General features: G+C 31.6%; 1 protein-coding gene across 1 annotated transcript in view; it reads left to right on the top strand.

The window, feature by feature from the left end:
- Positions 1-15,482, top strand: part of LOC143237651 (neural-cadherin-like) — a 436,819-nt gene extending 421,337 nt beyond the window's left edge. The window contains exons 27-36 of the mRNA XM_076477141.1: positions 107-384; positions 1,522-1,870; positions 3,251-3,493; positions 4,846-5,026; positions 5,482-5,648; positions 6,587-6,890; positions 8,043-8,223; positions 9,801-10,042; positions 10,596-10,841; positions 11,789-15,482. Coding sequence (XP_076333256.1) covers positions 107-384; positions 1,522-1,870; positions 3,251-3,493; positions 4,846-5,026; positions 5,482-5,648; positions 6,587-6,890; positions 8,043-8,223; positions 9,801-10,042; positions 10,596-10,841; positions 11,789-12,066 — 2,469 coding nt within the window. The 3' untranslated portion in view covers positions 12,067-15,482. The remainder of the gene's footprint in view (positions 1-106; positions 385-1,521; positions 1,871-3,250; positions 3,494-4,845; positions 5,027-5,481; positions 5,649-6,586; positions 6,891-8,042; positions 8,224-9,800; positions 10,043-10,595; positions 10,842-11,788) is intronic.
- The last annotated feature ends 786 nt before the right edge of the window (positions 15,483-16,268 follow it).

Genomic DNA, 16,268 nt, shown 5'->3' with positions numbered 1-16,268 from the left:
GACAAATTTATGAATGCCTTATACCTTCTTATTTCCAGGTTAAAAAAATATGGGCATGAATATTAAGTAGGAAATGACAAATACTTTGGAACTTTTTTTCTTCCAGATTGAACAATCTGTAGGCATAAACATCATCATGGTAGGAATTGATGAGTGTTTATATGAAAATGTTAACTGTGAAGGTAGCTGTACCAGCAAACTTATGGTGGAGAAGCACCCAATCATCGTAAATGCCAATAAAACTGCATTCGTTGGAATCAATAGTTGGGTAAAACCTCAGTGTGTGTGTGGAGCTCGAGAATTCTCGGAGCCTGAAACTTGTCAAAAGTATCCTCCAACTTGTCTCAATGGTGGAAGGTGTGCAGTCATTGGAAGTGGCATAAAGTGAGTAACTGTAATGGATTTTATTCATAGTTTTGATTTAAGAATTTTATCAAAAATTGTATAAGAAAAAATTGGAATTTTCCAGTAGTTTAAATTTTTATACTTTTTAATTTAATATTTGTCATTCAAAAAATTCATAATGAATGTTTCTTTGTTTTTTATATTTGAAGCAGAGGTAACCTCATGGTAGAGGTTTGTATTCTGAAACCTGTGAGGTGCACTTGAATCCATACAGTATAACAAAATATTTTTTAGCATTTGAAACACTTTAAGACTTATAACTTGGATTTACTAATATGATGCTGCTGACTGGCTGCCTTTGCTTTGGTCAACAGTTAGCCTCAGTAGCTTTACCATAATTTCATGTACTTTCACTTCAAATAATTATTTACTAGCATAAGAAATCTGCATTCATTATTGTAAACCTATCTAGTATGATAACTGGAAACTAACTGTTGGTGAAAGGGATCTCTGTATTAAAAATTACTTTTTTAATTGTATGAAGGTGCTGTACTCCTGTTTATTAAGTGTAATCCATAGTGTAAAATGAGGTGTGAGATCAGTTAAGAAATGGTTCCTATTCCTTGCATATAGCTTGTAATAGTAGTGGTCAGCCATGAAATGGTTCCTTTTTCTTATATACATGCCTTGTTCTGGTATGGTAAAGAACCATTAAAGGTGCTCTTAGTACCTCACAGATCAATTATAGCTTCTGGAATAATGTTAACAGAGTCATTTAGAATACCTGACTTATCTGAATTAGACATAGATGGAAATAAATATCCATTTTGTAGTTCTTGATATGAGCATCATTGTCTAAGTAAATACAATAATGGAACACTTCATCAGTACTGTTCTTTCCTTACACACACAAACATTCACATATTGTAGTTTTATTCAGTGTAAAATTCTATCAGTTATTTGGTTCAGCTCATTTGATAAATCTAACACTGGTAAAACAATGGTTTTGGTGAGAGTGGCATAGTACTGACTTTAATATCTATATCTGTATTGTTTTTTTTTTTTTTATTTCAGTTGAACATTAAATTTAAACACTGATGTGTGTGAAAGAAAACAGATAAAGGGAGCACATGTGTAGATATAACTCACATCATAACTTGAGTTTTAATATCATAGATGTCACTGCCCACAAGGATTCAGAGGTCCACAGTGTCAGCAAACAACTCGTTTTTTCAATGGAAATGGATGGGCTTGGTTCCCTCCACTGGAGCAGTGTGAAAATTCTCACCTCAGTATAGAGTTTATGACTAAGTCAGAAAATGGGTTACTTCTCTATAATGGACCTATTTCTGAGCCTGACAATGGAGAAGAAGGTATTCAAGATTTCGTGTCACTAGAACTTAGGAAAGGAAGGCCAAGATTGCTCATTGATTTTGGTTCTGGTACTACACAAGTAATAGTTAACACATTAAAACCCTTAAATGATGGGTCCTGGCACCAACTGGACATATTCTGGGATAGAGAGGTAATGATGTTTTACTGTATTTTTTACACGTGTACTTTGTCTTTAATGTGAACTCTTCAACAGAATGTGTAAATAAACGGGATTGTATTCATTTACAGAAATGAATATTTTTACAACTTTGTGGTTAAGAAAATAGGATTCTCAAGATTAAATATAGATAATACTAAACACGTTTTTTTTCTAAACTATTTACTCAGAAAGGTGCTAATAGGTCCATGACTGTTGATTACAGGATCCCTAACAGTGCATAAACCACACAAAAAAATGTAAACACATGTATTGCACTTAATCATATGAATTGCAGTTGGAGTTCACTATGTTCTGTAACAGTTGAAAAATATGAAATTATTGTTCGGTATGAGACATGTGGGCCCACTCTGAGTGTAAATGATATAAAAACAGATTGACAATTTGAGAGTTAAGCTAATGGTTAAAATGTTACTCAACAGTCTCTAATAACAGCAGAGGTAAAAGTTTAGTTCCCTAACTATCATTCTGTCTAGACTTTGTAACTAAAAAATACAATTAAAATAATAAAATAAAAAATCTATTCTTTAATGTCACTTCACATTTACTAAGTGTTATTTTTTATGTTTACCATCAGCTATTGAACCTAAAAACCAAAATTTTACTGTACATATTAATATCTTCATAACTTCTGTTCATGCATACTGTTTGAGAGTACTAAAAAAACTGAAGAGGTCTCAATATAATAATCATGGATAAAATAATCACTTGGATAAAAACTTGAATAAGTACGAGAAGAATTTTAAATACTGAAGTATAAATTAACATAATCCATTCTTAGGAAATGATTTCTGTGCCTTGAAGAATTTGGATAGGACGATTTAAATATAATGGCCAAGTTTCTGTTGTTATTCCAAACATCATAGTCAACATGAAAAACTGTAGTTACATGAACATTTTAGTAGCAGTTCACTGTAGAATTTATGTTAGTTGTTGTTGTTGTAGGTTATTTTATTACAATTTCTATTTTTTATCATATTTTGAACTTTATTGCTAGTACTCATTGAGGGTCTTGAAAAATATTTATGAGTGTTAGTAGAATAAATAAGAGTATAGAGGATAAAAGAAAGAAAGAAAGAAAATTATGAAAACTTTCTGAAGAAGATCATTCAGTTTACTTGTGAAGATGTTAATTGGTAACAACAATATATCTGAAGAATGAAATCGTTATTGAAATTCTCCAGAGTAAAAACTTTATTTGAGATACTTTTATAGAATTATAAGTTATTGGGTAAAATAGATGGTGTATTTAGAAGAATAATATGCATTTAATTCTAAACATATAAACAAGAGCCCAAACTGGTGTACCTCTAAGCAGTAACACTAGTTTCATTCCTTTCTTATCATTTCCAGAATGTGCGCATGATGATAGACCATTGCATTGATTCTCACCATAAGAACACAGACCCACCAACCACTGACAGGTCCAGGTGTGAAGGGACTGGAACAATATCTCCATTTAATGAATTTCTTAATGTAAATGGCCCCTTACAGCTTGGAGGAGTCCATCATAAAATTCTAAACTTTAAATGGAAATATCAGCATATGCGCAGTGGATTTGAAGGATGTATTAGAAATGTCATTCACAATAGTGTGGTAAGAAACAACAAAACTTTCACAATAGTATGGTAAGAAATAAATTTTAAACTCACATTTATTGTCAGTCTGTATAATGCAACCCTTGAACAAATTTTGTATGTAATGTTTTCCTTTGTATTTTTGATTGCTTTATTAAAAATCTTCAATTTTTATCAACACTTACATATTGAATAATTATAGTATAATTTAGTAACCCACCACCAGATCCCTAATCATTAAAATGTTTAAAATAAGCAATCTTATTATTTATTAGTCATTAAATGTTTCAGATGTACAGGTATGCTTACACTAGCCTGAAAGTTGTATAAAAGAGATATATAATATAATGTAAGATAGTTATTAAAATGCTCACTTTCACAATAATTTCTCATGTGTTTTTTTTTTTCATAATCTCTGTCATATCATTAATCTCCACTGCAACAAAACAAGCCAAAATTGCCATTCTAGTTGTATAAATTTGGAGTGGGTGAGAGAATCATTCTTCCTTGAACATAGCTTCTCTCTGTAAATTACTTCTAACTTTGCTCACATAAACATTTTATTTCTAACATCTATGAATTTGATAATATTTTCAATAAATTGTGTGGATGTAGTTTCTGGTAGTAAATAAAATAACTGTAAGGTTGTAAGTAATAAGATAATCAATTAATTGAAAGACAATTTTAAATGTGTTCAAATTATTGATTTTGTTTGTTTGTTTGCAATTGAGCACAAAGATACCCAAAAGTATCAGAACCCAGTTTCTTACATTGTAAGTCTGCAGATATACCTCTGTGTCCCTGAGGGGCAAAATTATTGATATAAACATATACTTTACACTTTAATAGTTTACATTTTGTTAAATTTACCTCAAGTAATTGTATGTTCACATTAATTTCTTATGTATTTCTTTTCATAATCTCCATCATATCTTTAACCTCCACTGTATCACAACAAGCCCAAATTTCTGCTCTGATTATAAAGATTTGAAGTGGATGAGGGAAGCATGCTTCCCTGAACATAGGTTTTTCTCTGTGATTTATTTACTTCTAGCTTTGCCCACACATTTATTGAGTCTGCACACCCCTCCCTAGCTTAGGGGTAGATCAGTGAGCTTATAATGCCAAAATCCTATGATGGGCACAGCACAAGTAATCTATCATGAAGCTTGGTGGTTAACAAAAAACAAATATTGAGTATAAATTATAAACTTTAAAACATAAAGAACTTGCAGTGACTGACACACAATATCTAGTATAGAAAATGCATTTATTTTACAACTGATAAATAATTATTTTTGAGAAAAAACTTAATTAAGAACAACTATGTGGGGTATATGACATGTGTAATTTCATACAATTGTTTTCTAGTTTTATGACCTGGCTTCTCCTGGAAGCTCAGCAGGAAGCCAGGCTGGATGCTCACCAGCTGATAGGAAATGTTTTGACAACAATATCACATCAAATTGTGAACATGGCTATTGTGAAGCATCATATTATATGGCTTTCTGTATCTGTCACCCTGGATGGCAAGGTCCTCGCTGTGATAAGCGTAAGTTCATTTTTGTTGATCAGCTTAATTGCAAAGTTCTTGCTGTAGTACAAAATAAACTTAAGTGAGCATTCACTTGCCTAACATAGTCCTGGCCTTGATAAATACACATATCTCACTTGGGTTTGCAAGGTCCTTAATGTGATGAATGTTATTTGGTTGACAAGGTTTGTAACTGTGATGAACGTAAGTATGCATGAGTGACTCATGATTAGAGGGATTTCTAGTGTGAAAAACATGAGTTTATAATTCTAGTAGGAATGACTCTTGGTTTGCTTGAAAGAAAATCCTGCACTTTATATTAAATCATAGTTTAAAAGAATTTAGTTGTGATTTATCTTGATTCTTAACTTATTTATAAGTTTTGTTTGGAATCTAATTTAGTAAAAGCATTAGCTTTATGTTTAACAAGTGTGTAAAAAAGCAAGTTAAGACAAATCTTTTGTTTTTTTCAGCAACTCAGTCCAAAATGTTTCAGCAAAGCAGCTACATTAAATATGCCCTTTCCTTCACACCAAACCCATATAAAACAGACATTCAGCTGCAGTTTCGAACCCGACAAAAGCATGGTGAACTTTTCAGAGCTACCAGCAAGCACAGTCGTGAATATTTTATCCTAGAAGTAAGTATGGTGCTGTATATTTTAAAATTTGTTTTAAACTGCTTTCCACTCTTGATATAACACATTTAAACATTCTGATGTGTGTGTTTAAAAGAGATTTGTATAAGTATAAAAACAATTCTCTTCACAATAAGCTGCTGGTATATTTTATAAATTCACAAGATTGTAACAGTGTTAACTTCACTTTCTTGGTATTTCTTTCATAGTTTCCAATGCTTTTATGTTCAACAATAAAAATACTTTATTTACAGATATTTTTGTTGTTTATTTGTTAAAAACCAAATAGGTAATGAATTAAAAGATAAATTTGGTTGAATAATCTGAGAAACATATACATTTTACTAGAGTATTGTATTATGTATACTTTTGACACAATAACATTGACAATTCCATACACACTTTTATTTTAGTGCTAGATTCAATGCAGAAAAAAGAAAGTCCTTAAAACCACAGAATATATTACTACAAACACTCTATTGTATTGTTAATGTAATTAGATTTTGAAAATTCTGGGTATATTACAGTCTGTGTTTTGAAGTTATGAACACATCAGAACAGATTACAAAGGTTTCTAATGTGCAGTTTATATTAGCATTTCTTAATGGTTGAAATGTACATTGTCCTAACCCCTTGAAACCACCACTTTAATGAATTTATAACCTGATTGGTTGTATATATAATTTTAATAAAACTGTTTTAAAGTAATTGTTACTGTGGAAACATCATTGACTCCTGTTTACAGGTTTGATATAATGAATAATTTCTGTGTGATGTTTATGCATATTATTGAGGTCTCTGATTTTTAGTTATTTCTTAATTTGTTGTTGAAATAAAGTGTTATGCTTTTCTGATGTTTATTTATCTATAGGTTTTTGTGACAAATTATTTATTGTGTTTTATTTCAAATCTCACTGTCTATATGTCTTTTTTGTTTCCAGATCAGAGACAAAAAACTTCGACTTCGATTCAACCTGAATCCCTATAGAACAACAGATGAAAGGGAGATTTGGCTACCTCATGTTATGGTCAGTGATGGTCAGTGGCATTCAGTATTAGTTTTGAGACATGGGAGCACAGCCAGTATCACTCTTGATGGTGGAGGTGGACGTCGTTACAATGAGCTGTTAAATTATGAGAATCAACACCAGGAAATGGAGATTGAAAAACAAAATGTTGTTGCTGGAGGCGATGTTCAATACGTTGGTCCAGGTGTAACTTTAGTGGATAACGATTTTCAGGAAGGTTTGTAATTTTTCCAAACAATCTCTATCTGTTATTTTCTTATTATCAACTGAACATCCATTAGAGGGAGTCCTTGAAGTTCTGTGGAAATTAGGGTATTCTTGGATCTTAAACTAGATAAACTGTTCGAGTTCTTATTTTTGCACTAAAGGTTTTTCTGAAGGTCTGGTGCTTTTTCATCCTTATAAAGTATGTCACTTGTTTTCTATAAAGCCTAATTTCTGTTATAATACAAGGCCTCACATAGCTTAAAATAAGTATTCATTAGCAGATTATTCAGATTTTAAAGATCTGATGACCACTGATGACTCAGAAGTAAGTATATGGTTTATGATGCTAAATATCTGGGTTTAACATACAGTAAGTACAACACATATAATATTTTGTGCAGATTTCTGTTTAAACATAAATTGAAAGACAACTTGATCCAACATTAAAAAACTTTTTTGCAAGATAAAAAAAAGCTATTGAGGTTCAGTATTTTAGTCTTTGAATCAATGATTAAACATTGCATTAGGTTTCAGGTTCTGTAATAAAAGAACCTATTTTTTGTAGAACTTCAAAAATTGTTCACATATTCTGTTTAATTCAGACACATGCTGAAGAGAAGTTTAGAGAACATGATACTCCTCTCAGTATCAAAGAAGTCAGATTTGCATATCTAACAAACATATATAACCAGGATCTACTATTGTTTCAGTCCTGGATTAACAGTAGTCAGTATTTAACAGCTCATCTGATAGCCATTTTAAATTGTATGTAATAATTAATTAAAGATAAGCATTATTAGCACATCCAACGATATATCTGTCTTGGAATCATCATTATTGGGCATGTTTGATCCAACTGTTTAATCCAGGATCCAATGTTCAATTATTGTATTTTTAAAATGTCTTGAACATATTTCATATTTTACAAGATTTTTCTAGAAAAAAACATTTTTATATTATCCTTTGAAGTATTTTTTTATCATTTTTATAAAATTTGAATACAGATTTATTCTAGAATGTGACTAGATGCTGCTGGCTCCTGCAATATGCATACAGTAGGCATTTTGTTTTTTTTAGTATGATTGTTTTGTTAGCAAGAATATTTTGTGGTTTATGAGAAAAATGTAATTTCTACATTTTCTGAATACCCTGTATGATTTAGGTTGCATAAGTGATATTCGGCTAAACAAACGTTTCCTGCCCATGGAGAATGGCTCCGAGAATGCTGCAGTAATAGAGTGGAACAACTTGATTCATGGATGTCCGTCTAACTACCCATGTAAAGGGGTCATCTGTCCACCTCCCTTCATCTGTAGAGATATTTGGCTACTTCACGAATGCGGGTTCATTTATTTTAATTTACTTCATGTCATCCTGTTACATGTGTCCATCTATTAGTGAAAGTGTTGGTGTTTCAGTAAATGTGAGGGTTAATTTGTGAAAATTAGTTATTTATATGACCCATTAAAATTGCAATTTTCATATTAAGTTTTTAAGAATAAAGTGTGAAAGAACAACACATAACATTTAAATTTCGTATTAAAACTTGTGTAACTTTGTAAGTGACTCATTGCATTGGAACTTTGTGTCATTACCATCATCATTAGTCTCAAATATTTTTTATTCCAGTTGTTGTTGTTTTATTAATGAGGCAGTTAGTACCAAAGTTGAATATTTTAGTATTTATAACTTGTCTTTCTACATAAATTCTGTAGCTGTTTAGAAAGAAAAGATTGAATAATAGTTAATTAGAGTGCTAAGTTAAATATTTATAAAAATTTGTTGTTGTTTTTTAAATTCACTTCTACATTTTGTTTAGTCTTGAAACTGGAACTGGAAACACTTACACCAAACAACCATTAATATAAAAACATTTATTGTTTCCTTATAGTGAATGTTATTTCAATTTTGGTATCCTGTTAAAATGTCATTTTAAAACACACATGTGCATTTTGCTAATGTTTATTTAGGTTAGTTCTTCCAGTTCTTAATCTGTGAATCAATGTTTTGGTAAAACTTCAAAAGTGTGTGATTTAACAACTCATTAAAGTTCAACTGGAACTCTAACAAAGTTTAAAGTAGTGTATTTTCATTGTGTATTCTCTAATCCCCATATCTTTCAGCAATACAATATACCAGTAATGTACTATTATTGATGTTATGTTGCTATCTACTGCAAAGTCAGAAGTTCCATTTTTCTGCCTTTTTATCCTCATAGACATCAACATAAGAGCATGATTGCTGTGTGTGTAAGCATTATCAAAGATGTTCAAGGTACTTTTACTGCAGAGTTTACTATAAACAACTAAAAACTCTTTCTAATCAAACCGTCCCCTGCTGGTACAGTGGTAAGTTTACAGAATTACAGTGCTAAAATCAGGGGTTTGATTCCCCTCAGTGGACTCAGCAGATAGCATGATGTGGCTTTGCTATAAGAAGAACACTAATCAAACAGAACTCTCTTCAAAGGTTTTACAGATAACATAACATAATGTTTTGGGACAACATGGGACCTAGTGGTCTATATCACCCATCCCATCCTTTAACAGAACCTTTATTTTTTGATGACAAGAAACTCACTTGAAATAAAAATGTATCTTAGAATGGCTGGAATGGGTATTAACCTTTTATTGATAAGTTGAGAACAGTGTTTTGACCTTCCTGGGTCATCTTCAGGTTAACAAAGAAGATGATCTAGGAAGGTCAAAATGTTGTTCTCTGCTTATCAATAAAAAGTGTTAACAATTTTTATTTGTTCTCATTAAATGTGGAAAGTTACAGTTTCCAAAGGTCAGAATAGATAGTTTTACCACATTCCTGTAGAAATCTTTGGCATATTTTCATTCAGCTTAACTACATCTACCCTTTACTTGTCAAAACTATTTTGTTATGTGATGTCATTTCTTACTGAATCCTCTAGGTGTCCTGATGGATTTGTGAAGACCCCAGACGGACAAAACTGCACAGATGCTGATGAATGTTTTTTTGATCCCTGCTATAATGGTGGAAGTTGTGTGGATCTACCGGATGGAAAAGGTTTCTACTGTTTATGCTCTGATGGATACACTGGTGTTAACTGTAAAATACTTGTGGAAGCCAATGCCATTAAACTTAGCATGGGTGCCTTAGCAGCCATTCTGGTCTGCTTGTTGTTTATCTTAGGTGGGTATTTTCTTGGTAAAATAGGTTTTTAGGACACTGTACAGCTTTGTTGTCGCTTATGTGATATATTTGAAAAAAGTGAGTTAAGTGAAGGACTGTTTCTAAAATCTTAAACTACTAAATGTATATTTTTTGGTAAAGATTTGTCTTGTTTTTTTACAACTGAAGTGATAAATGATGGTTTTATCCCTTTCAAATCAAAAGTAATAAAACTTTTAATATGATAGCATAATGAATGAAATCAGAATGTAACTTGCAAATTTAAACTTCCACCACAACTTTCACACATTCTACATATAGGTATTATGTTATGTATTGCTGAAATTTTCTATAGAACAAAATAACCCACTGCAAACATAAACACAGAAAGAGACTTCATTATCATCTTTACCTTGTGAACTAAAACCCAGAAGTGGCATTTTTGTTTACACATTGGTTATAAGGAAGTCAACCCATAACAATGAAAAGGTATTAGGAGCTTTTGGTTCATATAAAAAATCTGACAATTGTTTAACCTTCATTTTTAAGACAATAGAAAGTTTCTTTTTTTTAGTTTTAGTACTCATCATTGTGGTGTATACCAAGAATCATAAACCAAAAGAAAAAATTAATTCATACATAAGAGATGACACCAGAGAGAATGTCATCACCTATGCTGATGAAGGAGGAGGCGAAGAGGACATGATTGGCTTTAACAGAAATATATTGAAAGTTCCAGTGGATCCCAATGTTACACAACCAGATGTCTCTCTTGTTTCTGTGCCTCATATTATCCAACCACAAGAAGATGAAAGAAAAGGTTAATCATCAGAGGTTTTATTAAACATAAGTCAAAGTTTTACAACAGTTCTTGTTTTTGCATTAGTAAAAGCATTTACTTACAGCCAAGCCTGACCTGATTAGAAGTAAATTGATTTAGCAACAGTATAAAGACATATTAAGTATTCTCTTAGTTTAATCATTACTTCAATGTTACATGTTTTAAGTTTACTTTATTGCCTATTCTGGCTTCAAAAATGTTTAATTTTTCCAGTAAATTTCTATATTTAACACAACAGTAATTAAGCAGCTTTATCTGAAATGGACAGGAATTTATCAAATGAAGTAGTTCTTTATAAGGAAAATCAGAACAGTAAATATTTTCAGAAAATATAAATTATAATACACTGCCAAAAAAAGATTTTTTTAGTTTGTTTTTGATAGGATTGAACATATGCACACTTTGCAGTATATATTCTTGCAGTTGTTTTTCATTCAGTCCAGCATAGCAAGGTGGTTAAAGCACTCGACTTGTAATCTGAGGATCACGGGTTTCGACTCCCCATCACACCAAACATGTTTGCCCTTTCAGCCGTGGGGGCATTATAATGTGACAGTAATCCCTCTATTCGTTGGTAAAAGAGTAGCCCAAGAGTTGGCTGTGGGTGGCAATGACTAGCTGCCTTCCCTCTAATATTACACTGCTAAATTAGAGATGGCTAGTGCAGATAGCCCTAGAGTAGCTGTGCACGAAATTCAAAACAGTTGTTTTTCATTTACTGTTACTATTAAAGTGTAATTATACAGTTCAAAATGATTGGCATAAAATTTCAATTCTTTTTTTATTCAAAAGTATATTAAATTAAAACTATCTAGTAACATTCTAACATCAATATTAATATATTAAAGTCTTTAGTAATTTGTTCAAAGTGTTTTTAATTTAGATTGGTTGAGCAATGTTTTTTTTGTTTTTTTGTTATTATTCAGATCAACTTCCACAAGTTCATTATGGTAAGTATCCCATCTCAGGTGAAGAATTATTATTTGATAGGCTACAAAAGACAGACAGTGATCCCAGTGCTCCACCTTACGATGATTTTAGGAACTATGCATACGAAGGAAGTGGCAGCTCTGGTGGCTCATTGAGTTCTCTAGCATCTACTACCGAGGACAATGAGCAAGATTTTGATTATCTTACAGACTGGGGACCACGATTTTCCAAATTAGCTGACATGTATGGACAAGGTGAAAGTGACAAAGAATAATGTCTGTATTTTTAATGCACGAGTTTTGGTTACCAATCGATGCCATTTAATAAGATTTTATGTCATTCTGCCCCTCCAGTGTTCATCAGTATGAAGCAGGAAGAAGATCAAGATGATACAATGTTGATATTGTGTGTCATCTCAGAACTTTTTAGAATAAGATTTGTTTGTAAGTAGTAAATGTTTTTAAGAAGACAAAGTCTGTCTGAAATCTGAGGTTTGTTCATACTGCAAATAATTTGATTATTTTAATTTTAGGCAGCCTTAAGTTACTTGAAACTTTATTTAAATCTCGATGTCTGACTACAACTCTTCCTAAATGGCTTAATTTAACTGGTACATGTTTATGAGAAGTCAGTACGTATGAATAAATCATGAGGTCTCACAATTTGAGCTCAATATTGAGGTAACTGTTTTATTCCCTTGAACTGAAACTTCGACAGCTGAACAAACTTTTTTATGTAAATGGAAAGCAATGCAATTTATCACAGAATTGTTATTGTGCAAATAATTTTCTTCTATTTTTGTTTATAGAAGATACCATAAATTTGTTGCAATGATTTCATCTACCAAAATTTAAAAAAAACCTTTATTCATTGTCCATATCGTAATGGGCTTTGTTCAAAATGTAATGAAATAAGAATAAATCTAATGAAATATTAATATTTATTTCATATTTAATTTCTTGGCTTTCACTTTCATATTTTAGATGCTGTGAATTTTTTAAGCATAATAAAAAGAAAAATGTTTTGAAACAAAAGCAAAAGATAATAATAACAATAGTTATCAATAACCAGCATGCTCAAGAAATATAGTGCACCATTTCAAATGGCTATATCCATCTGATACTTGGAGACTATAAAATAATTTTAGACTAAAATGATTCAATAAGCAAGTCCACTGTAATGATATATATGAATGAATTGTAAAAATAACTCTTGTAAAGGTATCAAGTATTATAGAAAAGAATAACTTTAATAACAATCTTTTGGAAGTGAAACATGGAACTAATAATTTCTGCTCCTAAAATAGCTATAATTTGTTTGTAGGAACACGTGCGTTTCTTTTAACACAATATGCCTACACCTCTTACTAACCATGTTGACTGTCTGTGTTAAGTATACTCATTAATATAATTAACTAAGGAAGTTAACCCTATTTGTGCCTAAAAGGCAGATGCCTAAGTTCTTTTCTGTAAGTGTAAGAATGGGATGTTAGTCCATCAGAATTTAACCTCCATTATACAGTTGGATCAACTGAACTACTTGAGGTAAATAATCTTGCCCAAGGAGTAAATGACATAGCATGGATTAGTCTCAAGTCAGCAACTCTTCAACTAAGAGTACAAAGCACTAATCACTAAGACATGCTGCATCCAGTACTTTTAATGTTTACGTGCAACACTGTTCTACTTTGATGGTTGAATCCTCCTCTTTGTTTTATAAATTAAGAAAAAGTTTCTTTAATTCTAGCTTTTGTTTTTGTTCAACGTGGATCAAGAATTATTTTTAGTTACATAGAAACACGAAATAAGACACCAGAATTTTGTAAACATGTTTTTGCCAATATGAAATGTTGGAAGATTAGATTTTGGTGTCTTTGTTTTTAAAGATGTGATTAGTGTAAAGTTTCTAACATAAACAGCAATTTATAATTTGGTTGTTGTTCCACCATTCGTAGTATACTACAAAATTATTTTAATTTTTAAACAATTTTTTCTCATTCATCAAAACTACATCACTATCAAGAACCAAATGTTTGTTAACTAGTTTTTGCTGTTGTTTTTACACAAGTTATGTTTTTGATTTTGTGACTTTATAAACTATTTCAAATAAATTGCTTCTGTTTTATACCTCATCCTCATTATAATTTGACTTACTAAAGGGTCAGTTACTACAAAGTAATATATAAAATGTCATTTGACTCAAGGTATTTTTCTTATTTCCTTAAAAAAAACAACTTCATTTCTAAGTCTTGCTACCCTTGTCTTTAAAGAAATAAAATGCATATTTTACAGAAATGACAAATTAAGAACAAAAGCCCCTTGAATGGTTCACAAAATTTTGTCACAAACGTTTGTTTTTATAACTAAATTACTCAATTTATTAATTACTTGTGATATTTTCATTTATAATATTTTGTTGGTTGTATAACTTTAATTTGTTACCATTGTACATTTTGAAGATTGCGTGACTTTAATTTGTAAGAGTTGTGTATATTTCCAAGATTATGTATCGTTCATTTGTAAGAGTTGTATATTTGCAGAATATATAACTTTAATTTAAAGGCATTGTACATATTTCATTCCATATAATTTTGTCAGTTCATATAAATGTTTTGTTTACATGTTTGTTTTTTTACAAGAAATTTGTATTTTCCTTTTCAGTTTTTAATATTTTATGAAATTAGGTTCCTGAATGTACTTGTTAAATTTTATATAGATGGAAAGTTTCCTACACCAAGCTGTTGGTACAAATAGTGAGTATACAGAATGGTATGACCTTTAATTTTTACATTCTTCAAAAAAAGTATATATATATTTATATATAATTCTAAACTTTATTTGTTTCAGAGTATGTATTTGTCATTTTCTTGGTTTAGTGTGAACTATAGAATATTTTAAATGTAATTTACCCAAAAGAAAGATATTTCAAAATATCTATAGGGTTTTGAGGCTGTTTTACTTCACTACATTTTAACCTAAACTAGTTTAGGTATGTGAATAATGCCATGACATACATTGGACCAACTGTTTAATGACTATATAAATTTATTTATTAAAGAAATATTTGACATGTGTACAACATTACAAAATGTTCTATTGCGTTCTACTTGTTTTTAACTCTAATTTGCAATCTCTAACTACCAGGGAGCGCTTTGAAACATCACTTGACTTAACGAATTGAGACAGATGCTTTCTTCACTTTTTTTAGAACCTCCAATGAGATTTTTAAACATTTTGGTTGATAGTAATACAATTTTATTTGACATTTTTGATTTGCTTAAAATACCAAAAGGATGACTGACAATGATAGGTTTATGAAACATAAGATAGTCATTATTTACATGGATGTCTTAATTGTCAGCCGCCCCTTCACGTACGCACTTCATAAAATAAATGACTTTGTTATATCGCAACTCGCTATCTGCTTTCTAACAAAATGACAAGGATCGAACACCAAACTTTTGGCGTTATAAGTCTTTGAGCTTAATGTTGACCACTAGAGGACTTAATAAATATATTAATGATACTAGTTAGTTAGTTATCACCATTAGATTCCATCTAGGAACATAGGGCCGCAATCGCTTGCGGATTCTTCAACAAGTATTTAAGTGAGTAGGTTGTTAGCCCACTGCACCGAGCCGTCCCTAATTTAGCAGTGTAAGACTAGAGGGAAGGCAGATAGTCATCACCACCCACCGCCAACTCTTGGGCTACTTTTTAACAACGAATAGTGGGATTGATCGTAACATTATAACGCCCCCACGGCTGGGAGGGCGAGCATGTTTGGCGCGACGCGGGCGCGAACCCGCGACCCTCGGATTAGGAGTCGCACGCCTTACGCACTTGGCCATGCCAGGCCAATGATACTAGTACTTCCTTATTATTGCACATTTGATGAAAGAAATGTTTCTTTTATATTACAACGACCTACCTACTTCGTGAGAAACACCAAAGTTTTGGCGTTATAAAACCTTGAGCTTTTGTTTAGAAGTTATTTAGAAATATTATTAAGTAATCTCCTTCAACAGAGTTAGAACACAGTCATTTAGTGTTAAGTTTAATAACTGCAGGCTAACATTCGTTAATTTTGCGTTGTTTTACATGTGCTTGTGTGTGTTTGTTAGCGTACTTAGGATTTAAAAAGTATAAGTTAGAATTCAGTTAATTTTTAAACAAATTTACTGATCGTTTAAAAGCTTTTTAAAGGTGACACTCCCTCTGTAAATTTCGTGAATTATTAGTTTTCATAAAAGATAGGCCCGGCATGGCCAAGCGTGTTAAGGCGTGCGACTCGTAATCTGAGGGTCGCGGGTTCGCATCCCCGTCGTGCTAAACATGCTCGCCCTTTCAGCCGTGGGGGCGTTATAATGTGACTATCAATCCCACTATTCATTGGTAAAAGAGTAGCTCAAGAGTTGGCGGTGGGTGGTGATGACTAGCTGCCTTCCCTCTAGTCTTACACTGCTAAATTAGGGAC

The sequence above is a fragment of the Tachypleus tridentatus genome, chromosome 13, assembly GCF_004210375.1.
Source record: "Tachypleus tridentatus isolate NWPU-2018 chromosome 13, ASM421037v1, whole genome shotgun sequence".
In the NCBI taxonomy this organism is placed as follows: domain Eukaryota; kingdom Metazoa; phylum Arthropoda; class Merostomata; order Xiphosura; family Limulidae; genus Tachypleus; species Tachypleus tridentatus.
This window is presented reverse-complemented; position numbering and strand designations above follow the sequence as displayed.